This window comes from Alligator mississippiensis, chromosome 11 (assembly GCF_030867095.1).
Source record: "Alligator mississippiensis isolate rAllMis1 chromosome 11, rAllMis1, whole genome shotgun sequence".
NCBI lineage: Eukaryota > Metazoa > Chordata > Crocodylia > Alligatoridae > Alligator > Alligator mississippiensis.
In genome coordinates, this window is record NC_081834.1 from 38,761,604 (window position 1) to 38,780,540 (window position 18,937).

General features: G+C 47.2%; 2 protein-coding genes across 8 annotated transcripts in view; one reads left to right on the forward strand and one right to left on the reverse strand.

Moving 5' to 3' along the window:
- Positions 1 to 10,686, reverse strand: part of RNF111 (ring finger protein 111) — a 99,408-nt gene extending 88,722 nt beyond the window's left edge. For 2 of the 6 annotated variants that reach the window (XM_019477759.2, XM_019477757.2), the window contains exons 1-2: positions 10,531 to 10,683; positions 9,851 to 9,972 (exon numbers count right to left, since the gene is read on the reverse strand). The gene's annotated coding sequence lies outside the window, so the exon portion shown is untranslated. Of the gene's footprint in view, positions 1 to 257; positions 397 to 9,850; positions 9,973 to 10,530 lie in introns of those variants that run through there. The other 4 variants (XM_019477760.2, XM_019477756.2, XM_019477758.2 and 1 more) reach the window with 4 other exon arrangements.
- Positions 10,687 to 12,283: 1,597 nt separating this feature from the next.
- SLTM (SAFB like transcription modulator) overlaps positions 12,284 to 18,937 on the forward strand; it is a 30,473-nt gene continuing 23,819 nt past the window's right edge. For both annotated transcript variants that reach the window (XM_014599892.3, XM_019477718.2), the window contains exons 1-2: positions 12,284 to 12,495; positions 12,919 to 13,006. In XM_014599892.3, the coding sequence (XP_014455378.2) occupies positions 12,304 to 12,495; positions 12,919 to 13,006 (280 nt within the window). In that variant the 5' untranslated portion in view covers positions 12,284 to 12,303. The remainder of the gene's footprint in view (positions 12,496 to 12,918; positions 13,007 to 18,937) is intronic.

An 18,937-nucleotide genomic window follows, 5' to 3' on the forward strand; every position in this document is an offset into this window, starting at 1 on the left:
TTAAGGCAGGACCAGACCCCGATTTCAACAGGTGCAGCCCCAGGGCCCCCCCCGCGGCCCGGCTGAAGGACACTGCGGCGGGGCCGAGGCGCACGAAGGGCCCCGCGGGCGGCAGGCGCTGCCTCGGCGGGGACCCGTGGGGCCGAGCAGCCCCTCGCCTCGCCGAGGCCGGGGAGGAAAGGGCTCCCGGCCCCGCTGCGTCACCGCGCCCCGGACAGCGGCCGAGCCCGGCCCGGCGCGGAGCCGCCCCCACCTACCTCACACATCGGCGCCGGCTCGGGCGGCGGGTATCGGGTCGGCCCGCCAGGCCCCGCGCCCTGCCCCGCGGCCCTCCCGGCCGCGCCGAGAGCAACCCGCGGCAGGCGCAGCCCGGGCGCTCGCGGTTTTGTTTGCTGCGCAGCCCCCGCCGCTGCCGCCGCCGCCGCTCCCTCCCTCCCTCCCCAGGGGCAGCGCGACACTTGCCGCTGCTTTACGGCAGCCCGCAAAGCGCAGCCGCGCCGGACAGCGCTCCTCCTTCCGCCAGCGCCCCCGGGCGGCGCCTGCAAGGGCGCGGCCTGCGCGGCAGCGCCCCCTCCCGGGCGGAGGTGGCCATTGCCCGGCCCCGGGTGCTGCAACAGTCGCGGCACAGAGCCGGGCCGAGCGTGAGCCGCGCAGAAGCTTTTGAAATAGTAAATGCTGAATTAATTGAATCTGCTCTTTGGTTCCTGGTCTTTCCTGGAGCACTTGCTTCACCTTGGCCGTCTCCTCTCCCGTGCCCAGGGCTGGAAACTTGTCTGCATAAAACGTAGCTCGGACATCGGAAGACCGGTGACAAAGCCAAGCGCGATAAGGAATCGGGCGTGATGCAGAGACAGGGCGGGGCACAGGGCCTGCTTCCCTCTGCATCAGCCTTTGGGTTACTCTAGTTCAGTGCTGCCAGCGCTCAGGATCGTTGGCCTTGTTCTTAAAGTCTACGCTTCGGGAATGCGAGACTTGGCTCTTTCTTTTATATATTATATATACTGTTATAAATACAATATAATGATATATATATAAAAGAAAGTCACATTCCCAAACGCCAAAAATCCTGGGAGTTGGCAATACTGCAAGTTCTAGGGGCTCCGGCAGCACCGCCGAGAGGTGATACTGTTGTAGACTTGCTTTCAGGAAGTAATGAGCAGGAATCCCACTTTTCTTGGTTTAAAAATCGCAAACTCTCTGATAAAATATTGCAAATTCTTTGATTAAAAAGCCCCCAATCTGTATTTTTCCATGATTAAAATGAAACACCGCTATATATATATATATATATATATAAATTGAATGTTTTATTGATAGGCTTACAATTTTAAAGCAATTTGGAAGCCTACCAGTGCTCAATCATAATAAATTCTAAATATCTATACATTTTGGCATTTGATTTGGGTTTTTTTAATCATGGAAAATTAGAGCTCCCCATGCCCCTCCACTCACCAGGACATAGGTCCAGCTGTAGCTATCCTCCCCCACAAAACACTGCTTTGTAGTGCTGAGCAGTCCTGATATGCCAGTGGCCTGCCCATGCCATTGTCCCTTACTCCTGACCCACAAACCCCTGGGCCCCGCTGATGCCCCTCACTCCCAACCCACAGCCCCCCACTCCTGCCGGTTCCCTTCCCCACCCACAGCCCCCTGCGCCTCCCAACCCTGCCAACTGCCAGGGCTACGGGACCAGGGATGATCCACAGCCTCCTGTACCCCACAACACTGCCCAAACCCTAGCTGCCACCCATGGGAGGCAGCAGCTGCTGTGGCAGAGCAGAGCACGGACACAACTCCCCCTTCCCCACAGGCAGCACTATCTGAGTGGAGCCCACTGGAGGACAGGGGGCAGATACAGGCTCCCCGCCCTGCTCCACCCCCCCGCCCCTCCATGGGACCTGGCACAGCAGTACAGAGCGAGGAGGCTCGTGCCACTACCAGGAGCTCCACACTGCCATAGCGGCAGCAGCAAGGAGCACATCTCCATGCCACCAACCTTGTTACTGCCAGGTGAGGCAGAGGGCTCCTCGCTATGGTGGTGCAGGACTCCAGGTGGTGGCATTGAGCTTCCCAGCCCCATTCTGCCCTGCTTTGCCAGGTCCCGCCTGTTGGGCTCTGGAGACCACAGGGAAAGGGCAGCAGGGCAGGGAGCCTGAGCTGGCAGTGGGCAGCCTGCATCTGCCCTGCACACAAATCTGGGGAGCATTTGCCCCCTTTCCCCTCCACCAGGAATGCACACAGCATCAGGGTTTTTCTCCTTGAAGTGAGAAAATCTGGGTTTTACCAGATGTGACGGGCTAGCTGGCAGTGACCTAGCCCAGGGGTTTTGAAAGGGCAAAAGATGATTGGAGGACTTGGGATTCCCTTTCCTCACCAATCTGGTAATGATTTGGCCCATGGGGTTTTGAAGGGGTAAAAGACCATTGGAGGACTTGGGATTCCCTTTCCTCACCAATCAGGCCCAGAGATTCACCCCTCATGTCCCCTGATTGGCCCCTTGGGTCACCTGGAGGGGGATAAAAGGGGCAGCACAGCTGATTCAAGAGGAGACCAGTGAGGGACTATGAGGAAGGAGCTTTGAAGAGCTGGGCCAGCAGGGTGGAAGCAGTTGCCCCAGAAGAGCCTGAAGGAGCAAGACCTGCAGGCAGCAGTGGGACCCTCAGCAGCACGGTATGTGGATGACAAGAGAGGCATCCTGCTGGGCTCCAGGACCCCCTACAAGAGGCTGTAGCTAGCAGGAGGATCTGAGCAGCAACCTGAGGGGTCCCAGCTTGGCTTCCAGCTCTTCCACTAAGAGGCCAGACAGCTTGATGTGAGGCCGGGGCTCCAGGAAGGTCAAGACCCCTAGCAGTTTGGAGCTATACCAGCAGTGGTGGCTGTATAGCAGTGTTCTTGCCTATCCTGTGGGAGAACTGAGTTCAAGTCCCAGCTTTGTTGACTTGGGGTGAGTGAGCTAACAAGGAGAAATTCTTCTTGCAGTAGACAGGAGCCACTGCATCTTCCCCCCTTTCTCCCCCTCCAGTGACCTAGGCCCTATATTTCTTTGTCCTCTGACATTTTGTATTTTGTGCCTTTTTTTATATTTCCCCAACCAGTATTGTTTGCTCTGTTGTTTGTGTTTTATATTTTGTTACCCCTGTCTTTTGCCAATGACTGTAAGTGTCTAACCTTTGTTGAATCCTGCCCCTTGGGGCATTGTGGTGTCCACTATACCCCCTGATTATACCTGTTATGTTCCCTCATTAAAAGGTATGTGGTTAAGTCCCCAGTGGTGGTCTGGCTCTGCTCTATAGTGGGAGGAGAATCCCTACACCTCCCACAGCACTTGTGCACCTGCTCTGATCCCTTCAATTGGAGAGGGGGTACCTTTTGGAGTACTGCCTGGGTTACACGCATTTTTTCCATGGCAAACAGAAAACCTGGATCCCTGGTAATGACAACATTATAAACAAGCTATAGAACAGAACATTGGCTCATGAGTTGATTTAACTGTAAATTTAAAGAGAAGCTTTTAAAAACTTGGTCTGTACCTAGGGGTTTCAATCATAAAAAAGCAAACCTTGGTAAACAAAGGGAACTACTTAGTGACACTACCTAGACTGAAGAGTTTATGGATATGGAGAAAGCCTGGAATCTCTTTAAGCACAGGCGGCAGAAAGGTGGGGGGGCTCAGCCCCCCCAAAGGCTGAGCCCCAGATGCATGGGGGGGCACACAGGGGCACATGCAGCAGCTTACAAAGTGATCAAAGAATGGAGAAAAAAGTGATTCAGGTGATCACTCTTTTTCCCCATTCTTAAATACAGCTACAACTTTTGCTATTTTCTAGTCAGTCCTTGATTTGTTAGATTTCTTAAAACTGTCCCCAACTTGTTAGATTTCTTTAAAATCTTTGGGACAATTTCACATGTCAGTTTTCATAGCTCTGGAATAAGGCGTATCCAGTTTCTGCTCATTAAGCTCTTTGAATTTTGCTACATGTTGCTTGTGGTAACTTCTGTTTCAATACTCTCATTTCCATTAGCCATTGTGCCTCTGTGCTGATGAACATCATTATCATACAAGCCCAATGGTCTGACCTTGATATTATATAAGGTGTTGGAACAAATCTTAAAATAAAGAGTAAAAACATGGAAGCAAATAGAAAATGAGCTAAAATGCAACATAGGTGTACTAAAGGCAGATCATCACAGACTAAACTGATATTGAATTTCTATACAGAGGAAATGCAGTGTATCTCATTTAGTGTGGCTTCAGAAAAGCATTGATATGATGCTACCTAGGAAATTACTAGTTAAGATAGAGAAGATGGGAGTTAGAAGAATTGTAAGGTGAGTAAAGAATTAAAAAAGCAGTGATGGCAGCATGTTGTGCTGAAAGGGAAAGTATCAGACTGGAGGAAGGTTAGTAACGGAGCTTCTCAAACACTGGTTTTGAAATCCGTGTTTGTTTAATATTTTCATTAATTACCTTGACACAAGAAGTGAGATTATGCTGATAATTTGCTTATGATACACAGCTAGGATGTATTCTCAATGAACAGGATGATCAAGATATGACAAAAAGACTTGGATGATCTTGATGACAAGTAATATAAATGGGACTGAATTCAGTAGTGCAAAATGCAAGGTCATGCATGTATAGACTAATAACAACTGCTATATAAGCTGGGAGCTCAATGGGAAATGAGCTGGTAGGAAAAAGCAAGGGTACTGTGAGCCACCCTGTGAAAAAGGCAAATGTAATCTAAAATATACCAGTTGGGACAATTTCAATAGAGATAGAAAAGTACTAATACCATTATCCAAGGAATTGGTATTACCTCATCTGGAATACTGCGTTCACTTCTAATCACCTATGTTCTATAAAGGTTAACCCAAACTAGAACAAGTACAGGAAAAAGCTACATGGAAAAATCAGGGGAGTAGAGAGCCTGTCATAAAAGACTAGAAGAGTTTGGCTTCTTTAGCTTTGCAAACCAAATACTGAAGAGGATATGATTGTTGGCTATCATAATGGGTGAGCACCAGGGAGGATGAAAAGTTGTCTAAACCTAAGGACAATATTGGCACAAGAACAAATAGTTATACAATGGCCATGAATTAACTTAGGCAGGAAATTGGAAGAAAATTTCTTACGGTCAAAGCCAGGAGGTTCTGAAACAACCTGTCTGTTGCCAGTAGGTTTTGTAAGGCTTTGGAGACCTCTTCATCAGTGCCCTACCCCACAGCGATGTCAGGGTGAAACCCTATTCCAATGCCACTAAGATGGTCTAGGCATTGCCCCTTTTTCTCTCCTGCCATGTCTTTGGTGTTATTTGTTGGGGAGACAGTTGGGGGCCCGGAGGGGTCTTGACCCTAAGGGTGTCTTTGTGGGGCTCCAAACCTCCCCTTTACCCCACCCTTACCACGCCTTTGGCCTGGGTTGATGCTGCTCCCCACAGATCTTCCCCACACTGCCCACCTTGCAAGGGCTGGGTCTTCTGAGCCATGAACCTTTAGGTGTTTGCCCCTGGTCTTTGGGCTGGTTTTCCCCTCTTCAAGAAAATAAACTTGTCCCTGCTGAGGTCATCTCTAACTCAACTGTAAATGCCAGCACCTGCCGGTGGAGCTCCCAAGATTGACTCTCTCTCCTCTTGGGGCTCCTTTCTAACCCCCCCACCCAGGGGCTTTTTTGTCCTCTTCCCCTCTGACTGGTGGGGGTACTGGGGGGCACCCTTGTGCCCCACCCCTACCAGTTCTTCTGGCATCCCCGCCCTAGAGCCTGGCTGACCTGAGGTCCTGTCATCCTGGCTCCTCTTGCCGGTGTCACTCCTCTCCCCCTTCAGGGGGCTTGTGGTTCCCCATACTCTGCCCCCTCCAGAGCTATCTGAAGATGGTTGAGGGCTTGAGGGTCTGCCCTCAGCCACAGTTCTGGAGCTCCTGGTCAGAGCCCTGCAGCTCCCCAGTGGCGTCCCACCTGATTGCTGCCTCTCAGTGGGGCTCCTTGGCTCCTGCCAACCCCTAAGCCTGCCTCCTACCTTGCTGGTCGGGGTCTCCAGGTAGACGGCTGATCCCATCTCTGGGAAACTGTGGCTAGAGCTGGGGCCTCCCAGCTCTGGAGTTGGCATCTCCCAGCTGGTGTTCCGCCCCTCCGCCCCTGGTTTGCCGCCAGCTGTTTCCCCAGATGCCTTTTGAGCAGCCCGCGCTGCTCAGAAGCCACGCTCCCTGCTCTCTCTGATATGCAGGCTCAGGCAGCTGCGAAACTGCTGAGCCTGCGACTATGCCTGCATCTGTGCTCCGGTCTCCTTCCCACTTGCAACCGTCTCTGCTCCTGCAGTGAGTGCCATGGTGCTCTGTTTAGGGGTCTGGGCCATGCTGGGGGGACTCCTGTCTCCCTTCTCACACTGCTAGTCTGAGTAGAAGCCAAAAACCAAACTACTGTTAAAATGGAGCTTGATAAATGTATGTATGTGAGGTTACATTATGTTGCTGCTTGTAATGGCAGGTGCCAGGCCTTGATGACCCAGAAGATCCCTCTTTTCCTACCTAGACTACAGCATTGTTCACTAGCACATTAATAATTTGATCATCACATGAACAATAACAATGTATTGTAAAAGGACATCCTTAAATGTGACAGAGACCTGGGGTCAGTAGCTTTCTTGCTGGCCTGGTTTTGTAATATTACCTTAAAATTCTACCAATTTCAAAGTCAAAGGCTCTAGATGCTCTGGCAGAGCTCCACTCAACTGCCTGAGATGGAGCCTTGTCCCTCATGGCAGATTTATTGACTATGATTGCTAATGCCTCCCCCTCAGAGTACAAGCTGTTGGCAGTATTCAAATATCCTCTCTCCCCAAATAACACTTGCTAGAAATTGCTTTGGCAATTACTGACTGATCTCATATCAGCCTTTTTTTGGGAAAGGTCATTGTGAAAATGGTGTCAGACTAGCTCCAACAATGAAGCATTTTACTGAGTGGGAAGTTTTGCATGGAGAGGGGTAGGGAGTAGAACATTACCCTTATTCAAAGATTTTTGCAGAAAGTAGCCAATTTTCAAAACTGCCCTTTAATGCTCTTTCAATATTAAAAACTGTAATAACAAAGTTGCAATTATGTTTAATGATTTAGTTTTTCCTTTATTATACTAATAGGACCTTGAACACTGTTAGAGTGCTAATCGCTGACCATAGAACCTAATAGGCATAGGCAGATTTGCCCCAGATTTGATCCATTCATTTCTGATAATGGATACTACAGAGGATAGCATGGAACCCCTCATTCTTCCTTTCAGAACTCTCAGCTGTGGAGTCCCAGGGATTTCAATCCTATATGAAGCGACTCAGACATTTGAGAAAAGATACAAAGTTCCTCTCACTGTTTTCCTGCTTCTCTTAGGCTCTGGAAGAACTAAGGACCTGGATGAAGAAAATTCACCTTAGCAGAAGATGGAAAAAATGCCAATTGGCAGAAGAATGCATTTTGAATCATTAGCAAAGACTCTGAGACAGTCAGGTGGGTGAGAAACTAGCTGCAGGAGAGTCATATGTGAACTATGACCCAAAGAGTCATAGTGAACGGATCTGTCTGTGTCATCCTGGCAAGAAGTGGGCAGCGGTGTCCCGCAAGACTCGGTACTCAGTCCAGTACTTTTCAACATCTTTATTAACGATTTGAGTGTGGGGGGGTGAAGAGCTCACTGGCCAAGTTCACAGATGACACCAAGTTATGGGGGAGTGTGGTCACACTTTAAGATAGGTCCACTTGTATCTGTAGCCTAGACAGGCTAACAAGTTGGGCGAATCGGAATCTGATGAAGTTCAACGTCGAGAAATGTAAAGTGCTCCACCTTCCAACATACCTACAGGCTTGGCAGCACCAAACTGACTAGCACCATGAATGAAAGGGACCTTGGGGTAATAATAGACCACAGTATGAATATGAGCCAGCAGTGCAATGCTGTAGCCAGCCGAGCAAATAATACTCTAGCATGCATCGATCAATGCATCTCTGGCAAAACCAAGGAGGTGATTCTTCTGCTCTACTCAGCACTGGTGAGACTGCAGCTGGAGTACTGCATCCAGTTCTGGGCACACTTTAACAAGGACGTGGACAAACTTAAGAGAGACCAACAAAGAGCCACCCATATTATCAGAGTCTTAAAAGGCAAGCCATATGAGGAAAGGCTGATGGATCTGGGACTCTTCAGTCTGAGAAAAAGAAGACTGAGAGGGGACCTGGAGCAGCTTACTGCTACACTAGGGGAGTACATCAAGGGCTCAGTGAGCAACTGTTCACCAGGGCACCTGAGGGGAAAACCAAGAGTAATGGCCACAAACTCCTGGAAGATTGATTCAGGCTCAACTCTAGGAAAAACTTCTTCACAGTCAGGGTGTCCGGACTGTGGAATAAGCTCCCTCCAGAGGTGGTACAATCACCTACCTTGGAAATCTTCAAGAGGAGATGAGACCGTCACCTTGCTGGGGTCACCTGACCCCCAGTTACCTTTCCTGCTTGGTGCAAGGGGCTGGACCCAATGATCTTCTGAGGTCCCTTCCGGCCTTACAATCTAGGAATCTATGAAAGAGCAGGACTGCTCCTGGAGTAGAGGGTGTATGCCCACTAACTCTTTAAAAGTCTAGAATCTAAACAGTCTCTGTCCGTGGATTCCTGGACAGTAGCTTTGACAGAAACTTTCATCTTTGGCTGACTTATACCTGGGCTGTTTTGTTACAATTTCTAACTGAAGCAGGCTGTATCACTAGCCACAACAGATACATGTAAATGACAGACTTCAACATAAGGTTCCAAGAATGAAACTAAGGCAGGGCAAGAGGAATTAGCTTGCTTCTGGAATTCAGTCTTATTGAGTGTATCTGAGTCCAAGCCTGTCCACTTTTTGTGATATTTCCATATTCAGGCCCTCTGTTAATTGCCAGCCTTGGAATCTCCAGACACCAGTTGGAGTATTGTTCCTGTCAGAAAAACTAGATCAGGAACTGTGGAGGAATTACAAGCATTTATCATTGAGATTCTGATTCGGCAGACTTACATGAAAAATGTTGCCTACACATGTATGCTGTCCCATCAACTTCAATGGGATGACTTGCATCAAATTAAACATATGCTTAACACTTGGATAGATGTGGCAAAAAGCACCACAGTACATTTTAAACCTTATAAATGCAATGTGTAATTGTAGAACCTGCTTAAAACCTAAAAAGAGGAATGAAGTGTTACACACAGATGCACACGTGCTTTCAGGGTTGCATGTGTGTGCAAAAGGTACTCGGAACTGTTTTTTTGCAACTTAGTGTTGGATGATGATAGCCAAACCTCACTGTGGCAGCTGAGCATGTTTAAAGTGATCTCCCATTATACAATGTTTTCTTTACCACTATGTTGTGTAGCTGTTTCTGTGGTGAATGGCGTATTCTGTGAAGAGTGGCTGTAATTGTGGTAAATGGCCTGTTCCAGAACGCAGAGGCACCAGAGAGGCAAATGCAAGAAAATGTAAGGTGTAGCATAGTATTTAACTACAGAGCCATTATGTTCTCCAGGAAAGGGGGAGGACACACTAATCAATATACAATATTAGCATCAGCAACATTAGCAGGATGTCACTTTAAATTATTCTATCCATAATACAGGGAATATGGTTTCTTATTAAGTAACAACATGACATTGTTTGAGGCTAAGATATAGGCAGTTGTGCCCCCCACTTTCTGTTTTGTGAATCCTCTAGATTCAGGCTAATGTGTGTCCTGGGGGAATGGAGATGAGGGCATGAGGGACCCTCCCCATGGCAGGACTTGGGGTGGAGATAACCTGGTTCCACAAAGAAAGCTCTGAAGGCAGGACAAACTTACCTGTTACAGGAAAGGAAGAAATGAACGAGCTGTGCTGGAACAGAGCACCCATGTGGTTCATCAGCCAGCTCCACATCCAGATAAAAGTGGTGCAGGCAGATGACATCATCGCCGAACACCACCTGGCCGAAATAAAAGCTGGTGACAAAGGAGCAACAGGGGAGACACAGCTGGAAGCGAGCGGCAAGGGTCCTTCCCACGCCGGGAACAGGCTGCACCGGCTAGCACCGAGAAGCCTGAGGACGGGCCCCTCAGAGGGGCCCACAAGCTATTGAAGGGACAAGGATGGCATCGAGGGATTCCAAGAGCCACAGGTGCCAGGCTTGTGAATGGGGACAGGCGAAGGCCTGCTCCCCTTTTTCTTTGTTAATTCATTCCTTTTTGTTAATAGCCCGGAGGGACCCTGGAGGGTCAGGGTGGCGCTACATGCTGTAGCGCAATTAAGGAAGGCACAAAGGAACATCGGGGATGGCCCAGCATCCCAAAGAGGCCATAGCTGGGCATGAAGGGCCCCGTAGACAAGGAGGGTGCAGGAGTCAACACCAGAGGGCGAGCCAACAGATCATCAAGTGGCCGTCATAAAGGCTGATGTATGGCTGGGGCGTAGGGAAGGTGGAGCCCCAAGAACTCCTGCTAGGGAGCATGACCAACCCACAGGGGACTACAGGAGGGAGCCTCACCTCACTGAAAGAAAGACCAAAGTCATGGCAGGCAAGTTTTGGGGTTTCCCTCGGAGAGAATGTGATCCCATACTGAGACTGCAGGAACAAGTGCTGAGTCCAATCCCAGGTGCACGCTCCAAGGCAGCTAGGGAGCGCTTTCTCAAGACTAGGCGGGCACAACATGAAACACAAGAAGGTTGAATCTTATGCCAGAAGCTAAAACAAACACTGCTGCTCTTTGTGCTGTATATTTCCTTGGATAAATACAGGAATAGTTTTCTAATGTTATCCTTCTAGCATCTTTCAAAAGCTCTGATTTCACTGGAGGTGCACCCCTCACACATAACTGTAAAACTGTTGAGAAATTGGAAAACAGAAAATATCTCAAAAGATAGCAGAAGCTGGAGATGGAAAAAAACCTATGGTATTATTCACCCCATTTCCGTTTTTAGAGTCATATGTCATAGATCTGAGAGGCTGAACACAAAATGTTGGCTCTCTCTGACATACTGCATCAATCCATATTGTTGTAAAGTGGGATCAAACTTATTTTTACATTTTTCATTGCACATCATAACTAATGACCAAATTAAGGACACTTACACTGAAAACAAACAAAAAACTGCTTTCAGCCCACAATCTGACTTCACATGAGGGGATTAAATGGTCATTTCATAGCCAAGGTACATAATTTTAATCACCAAATAGAGAATAATCAGTTTTGATTTACAATTAGTCTGTGGTGTTTCACTATCCTATAGCTGAATTACACTGGAACTAGAGTAACTTACAGATCAGAAACCAATTTCTACAACTGTCTTCTCACTTTCCCATTACACAGTATTAACAGATTTATAGTTTTCCTGTTGATATAGAGGGGAAAATAGCGATTTTTTTTTTTTGCTATAGCAACTAAAAGGCATTAAATCTTGAGATTAAGAATCACTGATGATGTATGTATAGTTAATTAGGCATTCACATAGAGTCTTTCAAACAGCACTACTTCTTTTGCTTTGCTTTCAGATGTGAAAGGCAAGTGCACCAACACTTGGGCATACTCGGTGTCAGGGTCTTTAGTAGGGCCGGCTGGCTTGTAGAAATAACAGTTAGTTTAGGGATAATTTGTACCTTCTAATAAACCAGGCACAAAGTAAGCTTCTAACAAGGCTCCCAGTTGCGCGTTGGGAGACGCAGGGCCTGCCATGCCTGAACTACCCGGCGCAGCATTTCCAGCTCCTGGAGTACTTCTTGTGGGGCGTAAAAGAAGCCCCCGGCAGCTCGGGACTGGAGCGGAGGGGGCAAGTCCGACCTGCGCCGTTAGCTACTTTCCCAACGGGCCTGGGCAGCAAAGCACCTCCTGCTACCTGCCTCCTTTCCTGCCCTTTGCCTTCCTAATGTCCAGCTATTTCCTTTTTCACAAACGGCCTCTTTTCCACCTTGGCTGCACCCGAAAGCCTGCCAGGACCTTTTCCCCAACTATTCCCAACTACTCCGTCTAAAAAAGATATCACATCTACCCAAAGAGCCCGGCCGGCCTCCCAGGGGCAGGCACAGGCGGCCGCGGCCGGCCCCTTCCCAGGGGAGCCGGGACAATACAGCGCCAATCGCGCAGGCCACAGCCTCTGCCCGCTGCCCGCCTGACCCGGCCTGGCTTCAGGTGCGGCTGTGCGCATGCGTGCAGGGCCCGGCCGTGGCCGCCTCCATCCGGGTCCTGGACGGCGGCGGCGGCAGGGGGTGGGGGGGAGGAGGGAGTTTATTGTGCGCGCCGCCGCCGCGCTCACTCGCCCTAAAATGGCCGCCGCTGCCGCCGTCTCCTCGCCCGCCGCGGGGGCCGGGGCCACCCCTGCCGGGGCCGCGTCGCTGCCCCCCACCGAGAGCAAGAAGATCACGGACTTGCGCGTCATCGACCTCAAGTCGGAGCTGAAGCGGCGCAACCTGGACATCACCGGCGTCAAGACCGTGCTCATCGCCCGCCTCAAGCAGGTGAGAGGCGGCGCGGGGCCTGCGCCGGCCCGGCCGGCCTTTGGGCCTCCTGCGGCCGCGTCCCGCCCTGCGACGCCATCGCCGGCCCGGCCCGGACACGGCCTTCACCTTGCAGCGCTGTGAAGCTCCGGCCTGGGCCTGGGCCCGGGCCCGGGCATGTCCGAGCTGCCCTTAGGGTTGTCGCGGGGCTGCGGGCCTGTGGAAACGCCGCGCTCTCACCGGGGCCGACTGCCCCTGCTGCGGGCTGGGCGCTCCCCGCCCCTGCTCCCCTCGGGTGCCCGTGCAGTGCAGCCCACCCCGCCCCACTTGTCTGCGCCCTTAAAGAGGGCAAATGACTGGGATGGCTTCATCCTTGGTGTAAAGCCTGGACCTGGGGTTGAAACCGGGTAAAGCATCCATCCTAACTCGTGGTGTCTTATGCAGGCTATCGAAGAAGAAGGAGGAGATCCAGAGAACATCGAAATAACCGTTTCCACTGACACGCCCACCAAGAAACCAACCAAAGGCAAAGGTTAAAACCTTCCTGTGCTTCTCGTATTCGTACTGTGACGCTCCGTTTCATTCCTCGGGCATTGATGTTGTGTTGATCGGGTTAAAGGTGACCTGGTCACATGTAGAAAGGTCGCTGGTCTGACAGTCCCGAGCCCAGATCGTGAAGGGCTTGTGATGGTGGCTGGACTCTCTTGTTTGCTGTGCAGCAGTGAATTTTGTTCTTTTTTTCTGCAAGAGCGTTTAGGGAAGGCTGTTTCCCCTCCTCCCCTGCTGATGCTCGAGGAATGCCTATTTGGGGCCCAATAGCTCGCACGCTATGCATGGGGCAGCCTCCTACAAATACAGGTGCTGGCTAGTTGTTCTGAAAACGAACAGCTTCTGCTTTAAAACTGCCTTTCAGCTTGAAAACAGAAACAGTACAGTGTGAGGGAGGTGACTAATACCATTTTGAAAATAATTGATCATCTTGAATGAAAACTGATCTAGTACAGAAACAGGCTTGTATAATCAGCATCATTTAATTTGTGCTGTTTTCACTTTGAGAAGTGGGGGAAAGTATATGAAAATTACACAAGGAAGTGAAACCAAATTGTTCCCCTTAAGGTAGGGGAGAGTTGTGTTGGGGTTTTTTTTGTTTGTTTTGTTTTGGGTTTTTGTTGTTGTTAACAAAACTGTACAGAAGCTTTAAAAAAAACCCAAAAAACTCTTTTGCTGATCTCTGCTTGCTGTCTGCTGGTCATACAAAATGCAGCCTGAGTTGTTCTTTTTGCTGCTATGGCAGGGATTTTTCTCTCTCCTTTTTCTACTTTTCCTTCACTCTCCAGATTCTGAGAAGCTTATTCCTAGGTAGTCCTACTATAATACTTTCCTAGCAACAGTTCTACCTTCCAGTGATATTGCTGTAAGGGTCAAGAAGTCAAAAGATTCAAGTTAAGATGCTGTTTCTAGCTTTCTAGTAGAGTTAAAATGTAGGTTTGCATGTGACCTGTGCACTGATTCTCCCTTTCAAAAAGACACTATGCTGTCTTAATTGAGATTTAAGGTTTTATGGTCAGGCACATGCTTTGCAAACTTGAGGAAACTGATCGTAAGTGGGTACTACTCACTGAGTCCAATGAATAATTGTTCGTTAACAACAGTGATCATTCAGTATTCTGAATTGTTTTCAGGTTCTCCTTGCTTAGATTTGAGGCTAGTAAAATTATAAGCACAAGCCTAGCTTGCGTTGGCATACACTTGGTCACATATGATACAAGTTCCCTTTCTTTAGATGAATAACTGCAGGAAATAATTTTAGACATAAATGATCCAACAGATCTTAGTTGTCACAGAGCCAGTGAAAACAATTTTTAGTGTTGAAAGGAGAAAGAGACTGGTGCATCTACAGTTGGTGAACTTCCTGTCACTTGGACTGTTGTTTACATGGATTTAACTTGGTCTCCTTTCTGCTTTCTTTCTATTTTTCTCCTCTCTCGTGAAATAGTCTGTCAAACCTTGTTGTTTCCCCAAAAATCTGAGAATACAGACACCTAAAGTTCAGATGTTAACTTTCTGTTGGAAGTCCCTTGCAGGAGATGTCCTGTGCCTGTCTTTCAGAAGCAAGCTGTCCTTTTAAAATCTACATCTCTATCCACATTTTATGCATGTATATACATATGCACGTATAGACACATCATTTCATCTATTATTAACAAAAGCAGCATTATCTTCCAAATTATCTGCAGTCAGAATGTTCCAGGGCTTTTGCTGCTGCTGAACTGTTTGTTTGGGGTTTTTTTCTTTTCTTTTAACATACCCAAAGTGAAGGTAACCAGTTTTCTAGCTGTCTCACTGCTGTCCAGAGTTCTGAATAAGTCTCTTGCATAGCCCCTTGGGGGCCAATATTTTTGGCAGGCGTGCTGCAAGTTAGCCCTGCACCCTCTCCAAGCACTTCTTCCCTTGCCCGCTCTGCTCTGCTTTCTGCTCCATGTCATGTGTTCCTGCCTGATTTGCTGCCCCAAGGGGCTATGCAAGAGACTTATTCAGAACTCCTTGGTCTGCCTCATGCTGTGCATGGAGGCTTCCTGTGCCACAGGTTGGCCACACCACTAATCTTCATGCTGCTGCTGTTGGGGTGGGGAAGATATGAACAGGAGAGGCTTGGGAGTGTTGAGGGAATTGGTTCCATTAGATTGGGGGTAGTGTGGTGTAGAATCCTCAGAATAGTTAAGGAGGTGGGGAGACTGAAGCTGCTTCTTAGTTCAACAAGCAACTATAAACTTTTTTTTCAGAGGCTTACTGAAAGAGGTTTCTGAACATAAACCCAATAACTGCCTTTATAGTGACTCTTCATACCTGTGAAATTGCCAGGTCTCTCCACTTCCTCTGATCAGGTCTGTCTGGATTGAGAAAGCATTGCCTGGAACATTGAAAATGGATTGAGTAAAAGGTGTGCTGTCCCTTTTCCCATGAGCTTTTTTTTTTATCCTTTGTGGTAACTGATGAAAAATGAGGAATGAAGACTCCCAAGTGAGTGTCTTTTTTGAAACGCTGCATGAATCTAGGTGATTAGACTGGAGTGTTGATTTGGAGTAGTATTCCAGCATTACTCCTGAACTATGTGACAGGCTTTAAAAGACTGATAGATGACTTGCTGTGTGAACACAAGAGCAGTTCTGCAAAATTCTTGCTGTAGGCAGAGTCTGTACTGGTGGGAGTGTTGGAATATAAGACACCCTCAACCAAGTTTGTACAGCATTCCAGTAGTTAAGAAAAATTGGTTCCATTCTAAAACCAGGCTGTTTAGCCCCCTTCATGGCAAAGCAAAAGTTTGACATAGAAGATGGAAAGTCCCAGCAGAGTGGTGGGGGGCGGGCTTGTAGTTTCCTGGTGGCCATATGCCCATAGCTCATTGTGCCTGCATAACGAACAAACCTGTTTCTCAGCAGTAGAAAGTAGATGATGAGGGGAAGGAGTATTTATGCAAGGCCTGTCCAGACTGGGCCATTGCCTGTCCCTCTCCCCTTACGGCAGCGGCTCCCAATCTGTGGTACAGGTACCATTAGTGCTACACAGACAACCTCTCGGTACGCGTTAACAGATTTATTATAGTTACTTTATATGACAAAAAATTGCTGGTGCTACTTAAGGCTGTATCGTTTTAAATTGGTGGTGCGCAAGAGTTTGGGAACCACTGCCTTATAGCATTCGGAGGCTTAAAAGTCCCAATTTTGAAGCCTCACCCTGAACTTTCATGTTCAATACCAAAGTTCATGAAGTTTTCCTCCATAAATTTGGCTGGTCCTTTTTTTTTGAACTTGGTCTAAATTATCAGCTTCTCCATCCTATGTCAAAGTGTTCCATAGGTTAATTTTAAAAGGAGGTTCCCTTTCATGCATGTTTAAACCTGCTATCTAATCATTTTACTGGATGTTCCCTGCTTCTAACATTGCAATATGATTTTGTAAGTTTTTGTCTTAATTTAAATGACAAATGGTCCATCTAGCACCATGGCTGTCAACATTTTTTGTACCAGGACCCATTTGTAAACATCAGTGGCTAATCTCAACCCAGTCTCAACTCCTGACCCCCTACCCCTAGGCCCCAGCTGCCCAGTGTGTGGGGAATGAGGGGGGCCCAAGCAGCCCCTTGCAGGCTAGAACTCTTCCAGCCTGCAAGGGAAAAGCCATGGTTCCCCACATTTTTCTCCTTTAAAGGATAATCCATTTTTTAAGTTCGGTTGATCCATTTTTAAAGTTCGTCTGTGACCCTTTCATATATTCTTGCAATCCATGGATTGAGAAGTGCTGGTTTAGCATTAACATACAACTTAATTTGCTCTCTACTACGTAAATGACTTGGTTTAATCTGAAATGCAGTCCAAGTCTTTAGTTTACAAGGATAATGTTTAAATAGAATGTTCATGCTCATTCTTCCCCCCCTTTCAGTCAAATTTCTATTATGATTAACATGGTTTAAAAGTACCAACGAGGAAACAATTCTGATCTTGTTAGCTGCTATGATCTGCTTTGTGTCTGGCAGTTGCAATGAGGAAACAAAGGTGAACTCTTCAAAGTTCATTCTGAATCAAGTAGTCATTTTTGGTCTGCTCTCATGAACGCTCCCATTCTGTTCTGATTATTGGCTAACTACCAAGGCTGTTCATGTAAGCTTAGATTCAGTGAGGAAGGCTTATGGTTAATCAGCTTGTTACTTGAGAGATTCTCTTGAGCTATTTGCCTGCTGTTGGTTGAGGATAATTTAACTTCCAAATTGTCTGGGCCAGAAACTGTGTGTGGGCTATAGGTTGCCCATTCCTAGTATAAAAGTTATTTATTAGCTAGCGCACATTTCAAGGCACCACAGAAACTATATTGTCCATAATCTAAGTTAAGTTATGGACTGAATTAACTTGAGCTTTTAACTAGAAATGTAAAAATAATAAAGCTTTTTTTACCATTTGAAGAAGAAAATGAGCAAGCTTGCTTTTTTGAAACTGTTGTCATGTAGAGCGCCATTTCTGAAACTACTACAGAGAGCTCTACACTTATGAGTTGACTTTTTATTCTGATACTAGCCAATTGCCTGTCAAGAATGATCTGGAGGGCAGAGACAGAGGCCTGAGTCGTTTCCCCACCCGCCTGCCTGCCTCAAGACAGCCAATCAGAGTGTGAATAAAGCAAGACAGATGGATAGACTTAGGCTTTTATAATATTAGAATGTGAAAACTAAAGTGTGTTTGTTTGTTTGTTTGTTTGTTTCCCAAAATTGTAAAAAATCAAATTGCTATAAATCACTTTTCACGTGTCCTTTATCAACTCCTTACCAAGTGCCTCTTCAACTATCTCATTGAAGTGAAACTTGAAACTGATTTAGTATTGGGAGGGATGTTATTCTACTTGAAAAACCATTGTAGACATTTTGATGTCTGAAGCATGCACCTCTTAATTAAAACAATATAGTAACTAGTCACTTCTGAAGTGCCAAAGGAGACTGTTCCTCTGACCCCCTTCATTCTGCCTTTCAAAACCAAGGTGAATATTATAGTCATGGGTATGTCTTTATATGCAAGAAAGTATGGGATATTTGCCCAAATGTTTGTGTATTAACCCCTTCCACATGTTGTTTTCTTTGGAGGTAAGGATTTGGCTGGAATCTTTTATTGATTAAATCAACCCCCCCTCCCAATCCTATCCTTTTTATCAAGATGCAGACCAAAGAGCCCATTCACCAGCGAATTATGACTTGTTTAAAAGACAGCAAACAAGGAAGAATCAAATAGCTTTCCGGAGTATGTAAATTAGATGGAAGATAAACTTGTATGATGGTGTAGTTTTTTTGCTAGTTTAGAAACGTTCTGATCTTTTTGGCCAGTCCAAGCTAGGAGTGATGCAGCTTAGGCAGGTTCATACAGATAGAGCAGGTTACAACTTTCTGGCAGTTGTGACCAATAGATATGTTGGTTAAGTATAGCATCCAAAGCAGTCAGACTATTCTAAACTGTAATTGATATGTTGCCTTCCAGACAGTGCTGTATTGTTTGCTCTAGGTCAGATATTCAGTCTTTGGCTGAGGTGTCTCAAGTGCCTTTGAATAGATGACTAGCATGTAGGAAACAAAATCATGTATTACCAGCATGATAGCTTGGATTGGAAGATGTTCTTTGACTGCAACGTTACAGATTGACAGACATGCAAAGCACAACTTTGTGTCCCTTTAAATGACAGTGGTATTATGCACTTTGTTTCCTGTGTTGTCTGAAAAACATGTGATGGGGGTCTTAACAATGCAGGCATAGCATACAAATCACTTCTTGATTCATCTGCGAGTGGCCAGCATTAATGTAATAAAGTCTATAGCAACACTGAATGCTACCAAACGCTTCCTTTTCTGTATGTGAAGGCCTGTGTCTTGTCAAGATGCCTTGCCAACAGCTGGAAGCTCTACTGCACCAGCATTGGAAAGACTGCAT